General features: G+C 46.2%; 1 protein-coding gene across 1 annotated transcript in view; it reads right to left on the reverse strand.

Annotated features, from left to right (window-relative positions):
- Positions 1-126: 126 nt before the first annotated feature.
- ZNF185 (zinc finger protein 185 (LIM domain)) overlaps positions 127-4,807 on the reverse strand; it is a 49,571-nt gene continuing 44,890 nt past the window's right edge. Inside the window, exons 22-24 of the mRNA XM_006769698.2 lie at positions 3,401-3,433; positions 1,267-1,365; positions 127-282 (exon numbers count right to left, since the gene is read on the reverse strand). Of these exons, the coding sequence (XP_006769761.1) occupies positions 1,267-1,365; positions 3,401-3,433 (132 nt within the window). The 3' untranslated portion in view covers positions 127-282. The remainder of the gene's footprint in view (positions 283-1,266; positions 1,366-3,400; positions 3,434-4,807) is intronic.

Consider the following 4,807-nt stretch of genomic DNA (forward strand, 5'->3'; position numbering starts at 1 on the left):
CAGGAAGCCAACCTGCCTTAGGGAAGCAAAGATGGAATTCTTGTTCAATCCTCTTTGCTTGCGCCTGATATAAGATCATGGATGTGAAGCACTTTCTGACCTATAAAAAGCTACACACACAAGTAATTATCATAGCATCATTAACATATGCTACTAGATGTAAGCAAATTCAACTTGAGAAGGGCAAAAGCATGAAGAAATCAAATGGTGAGGGAAGAAGAGCCAGCAACTTGGGACAACTGAGGATGGCCAAACTTGTCCAGGAGTCATCAGCTTCGGGAGCTAAAAGAAAACAGAAGCAGCCATGAGATTAGAAATACACATCCCATCTAATGACCAGTCAGAGGCTCCTGGGGTTGGGTTCCAGGTATTACGAGTAACAGTGCAGGTCAATGTGCCTTCTGGAGAGAAGGTAAAACAGGCTTGTACCTGGTGGAACACTTGGGTACAACCCATTTCCAGTGCCTTCAAGGGAGATATTCTGGTCTGTGCTTCTAGCTGAGGAGGTGCTAAAGATGAAGGGCTGCCAGGACCTGGAAAGGCAGTGTCCTATGACACTGGGTCTCATGTGGCTCAGACATGGATGGATTCTGTTGGTTTTTAGTGTGCAAATCTATCGGCAGGCAGTGTTGACAATGTGGCCCAGAGACCATCCAAACAGCCTTTCCTGGTCAGGCCAGCCCCAAGATGGCACCATCCCCTCCCACAGATGCCTACTTATCCTGGCCTTTACCTGCTGCTGTCCCCAGCTGTATCTTGTTTTACTGAACCCCTTTGGCTATTGAGTTCTGATCTTATGCTACACAAGCAATGGTGAAGGTGGCCGAAGGGCCTATAGCAGAGAGTCCTGAACCTGAATCTGAAGTCCCGGGTTGAGGTCCTGATCTTGCCATACAGCAGCGAGGTGTTTCCCCAGGCCCGTTTCCTTCCTAGGTCTTCATTTCCTTGTTCCTGCAACAAGGCTAACAACATATGCCTGGCTGGCCTCCCAGCGCAGCTAGAGGGCTCAACTGAGGTGCTGCATTGAAGGTGCTTCTTGAGAGGAAGAGACTATAACCCCTGCAAATTGTAAGTGTTCCTGGGGAGGGTCTTTCCACCTAAGACTTCAAAGTATCATAGCGCATAGGGACAGAGGACTTGGGGCCTCCTGAACATACAGGTTAAGAGAGATGGCAGTGCCCTGGGTTGAGACTCAGAGAGGTATCAGAGCACATTTCTTCCCTCTGATAACCCTGGCTGCTTGGCCTCTGGGCTGCCAACACCTACCTAGAAGAGTTTCTCATAGCATTTCCCACAGTGGATGGTGTCACGGTGAATGAAGATCTGATCCAGGAGCTCACCCATCGGTTTATTGCAAATCCCACACTGGAAGAGAAAGGAAGCCAGAGGTCAGCATTCAAGTGAAGCAACATGAACGAGTGCAGTAGAGAGAAAGCACCTGACCAAGGTAGGCAGGCAGACACTGAACAGAAGGCACACCCTAGACTTTGAAGCAGACAATTGAAAAATGGCAGAAAACAGATACAAAACCAAACTAGGAATGAAACAGCAAAACAAAACCCCACAAAAACTAGCAAACAGGATGATCACATAGTGGGTAGTAGCCCTGGTTTCAGAACTAGGCCTGGCTTTGAGCTCTAAATCCACTAAGCAGATCCTCAAATAACATGGTTTTGTCATAATGCTGATGAGATGCCGTAGGAACTTAACTCTTGTTTCTAGTGGTAGAAGTTGTGTGTGTTTTTTAATTTTTCAATATTTTCATTGATTTCAGAGAGGAAGGGAGAGGGGGGGAGAGAGAGACAAAAACATCAATGATGAGAATCATTGATTGTCTGCCTCCAACACCCCCCACTGGGGATCGAGCCCGCAATTCAGGCAGGTGCCATGACCAACTGGGAATTGAACTGTGACCTCCTGGCCCACAGGATGAATCTCAGCCACTGAGCCACAACAGCCGGGCCTGGTTTGGTTATACATTAAAATTGGTTTAAGAATATAACGTTATATGCTTAAAGTCGCAGAACCTTTTGGCAACATTACGAACTCATTGTATTATCAATGTTTCTGTCATTTTAGTTACTGTGGACCAACACTTGAACCTCAACTTAGCCAACTGATGGTGCTGATCATTTTGGGGGTCACCTCCAGGAACACAGCAAAAATCAACAATCTGGCTTGCCACATGCTTCACACTGTGAAGAACAGGGACATTGAAGAGTTGTTATGATGCTTCAGCCATGGTGTCCTCCCTTTTTTTCTAAATGTAACAATACCAGCTGGTATTTTAAAATGTTATATCAACCCGAGAAAGGTAAGAAAAACCTACAATTAAGGCTATTGACAGACTAGTTTATACAAATGAGCTTGAGCAATGGGGTGACCTTTCCTGAGAGGCAGCAGAGTGTAGTGGAATAATGTTGGCTCTGATGTCGGAACCAGGACTGCTAACCCTTGGTTCTGAGCAGCTCTGTGATCCTAGAAAAATAAATCCCTTTCCACCCTGTGTTCATGGCACCCGACCTATCTTCCCAGAATCCCCCAAGAATATCAGGCCTCACCATTTTGCCACAACTCCAACTTCCCCAGCTCTTATGTGAGCACCAATCAGGCACGTTTAAAATCACTGCCTCTCCACATCTATGTCCCCACACCTCCTTCTTCGCCTGTGGACCTCCTCCTTTCCTCGTCCTATTCCCTCTGTGCCATGGGCCAGGAGGCAGCTGCCTTTGCTCATGTTCAGCCACCTGGAAAATACCTCTGTGTGCCCCTTCACTCCAGGCTCCAGACCCACATCCCTCACAAAGCCTATCTGGGGACTCCCACCCACTCTGGCTGAGCCTTCCCCTAACACTAGCGCTGTGAGACCAAATGCATTGAGAGCTACTTATTTCTCAGGCTCCTGGAATTTTGCTATTTAACAGGAGTGCTCTGGAATTAAGTATATAACTAAAAGTTGACAGCATCTTCTAGGACTTTTCACATAAGTTCAGGAATCAGGAAATGAAACGTTCATTGTTAAACCACATGTAACAATATGGTGAAAGATGTAATCCTACTTGGAGTCCACAGAACACAATTGGCCCTCAAATTATCTCCCCTGTCCCCTTCTTATTGCAAAGAGCCTCTGTGTTCTTGCACTGATTCCCTACAAAGCCAACCACACAAGAGAGTCTTCCAGACTCACTTTTTCCATTTCCACATGCCCTGTTCACTCATTAGCTCACTTTAGTCAGGCTTCGGTCCCCAACACTTATTCACTCCCTTGGGCTTGGAAGCTCATTCAGCTCCCAGTTCTGCAAGGCCAATGGAATGCAATCATACTGAGATCAAGCCTTCTGAACCATTAACACCCCCTAACTCTGGACAATGCTCTCAGCAGCTACACCCCCTTCCTTACCTTAAAGCAATAGTCATGGCAGCAGATGCCCAGCTGTGGTTTGGTTATACATTAAAATTGGTTTAAGAATATAACGTTATATGCTTAAAGTCGCAGAACCTTTTGGCAACATTACGAACTCATTGTATTATCAATGTTTCTGTCATTTTAGTTACTGTGGACCAACACTTGAACCTCAACTTAGCCAACTGATGGTGCTGATCATTTTGGGGGTCACCTCCAGGAACACAGCAAAAATCAACAATCTGGCTTGCCACATGCTTCACACTGTGAAGAACAGGGACACTGAAGAGTTGTTATGATGCTTCAGCCATGGTGTCCTCCCTTTTTTTCTAAATGTAACAATACCAGCTGGTATTTTAAAATGTTATATCAACCCGAGAAAGGTAAGAAAAACCTACAATTAAGGCTATTGACAGACTAGTTTATACAAATGAGCTTGAGCAATGGGGTGACCTTTCCTGAGAGGCAGCAGAGTGTAGTGGAATAATGTTGGCTCTGATGTCGGAACCAGGACTGCTAACCCTTGGTTCTGAGCAGCTCTGTGATCCTAGAAAAATAAATCCCTTTCCACCCTGTGCTCATGGTACCCGACCTATCTTCCCAGAATCCCCCAAGAATATCAGGCCTTACCATTTTGCCACAACTCCAACTTCCCCAGCTCTTATGTGAGCACCAATCAGGCACGTTTAAAATCACTGCCCCTCCACATCTATGTCCCCACACCTCCTTCTTCGCCTGTGGACCTCCTCCTTTCCTCGTCCTATTCCCTCTGTGCCATGGGCCAGGAGGCAGCTGCCTTTGCTCATGTTCAGCCACCTGGAAAATACCTCTGTGTGCCCCTTCACTCCAGGCTCCAGACCCACATCCCTCACAAAGCCTATCTGGGGACTCCCACCCACTCTGGCTGAGCCTTCCCCTAACACTAGTGCTGTGAGACCAAATGCATTGAGAGCTACTTATTTATTAGGCTCCTGGAATTTTGCTATTTAACAGGCGTGCTCTGGAATTAAGTATATAACTAAAAGTTGACAGCATCTTCTAGTACTTTTCACATAAGTTCAGGAATCAGGAAATGAAATATTCATTGTCAAACCACATGTAACAATATGGTGAAAGATGTAATCCTACTTGGAGTCCACAGAACACAATTGGCCCTCAAATTATCTCCCCTGTCCCCTTCTTATTGCAAAGATCCGCTGTGTTCTTGCACTGATTCCCTACAAAGCCAACCACACAAGAGAGTCTTCCAGACTCACTTTTTCCATTTCCACATGCCCTGTTCACTCATTAGCTCACTTTAGTCAGGCTTCGGTCCCCAACACTTATTCACTCCCTTGGGCTTGGAAGCTCATTCAGCTCCCAGTTCTGCAAGGCCAATGGAATGCAATCATACTGAGATCAAGC

The sequence above is a fragment of the Myotis davidii genome, unplaced genomic scaffold (genome assembly GCF_000327345.1).
Source record: "Myotis davidii unplaced genomic scaffold, ASM32734v1 scaffold4584, whole genome shotgun sequence".
Classification (NCBI taxonomy): Eukaryota; Metazoa; Chordata; class Mammalia; order Chiroptera; family Vespertilionidae; genus Myotis; species Myotis davidii.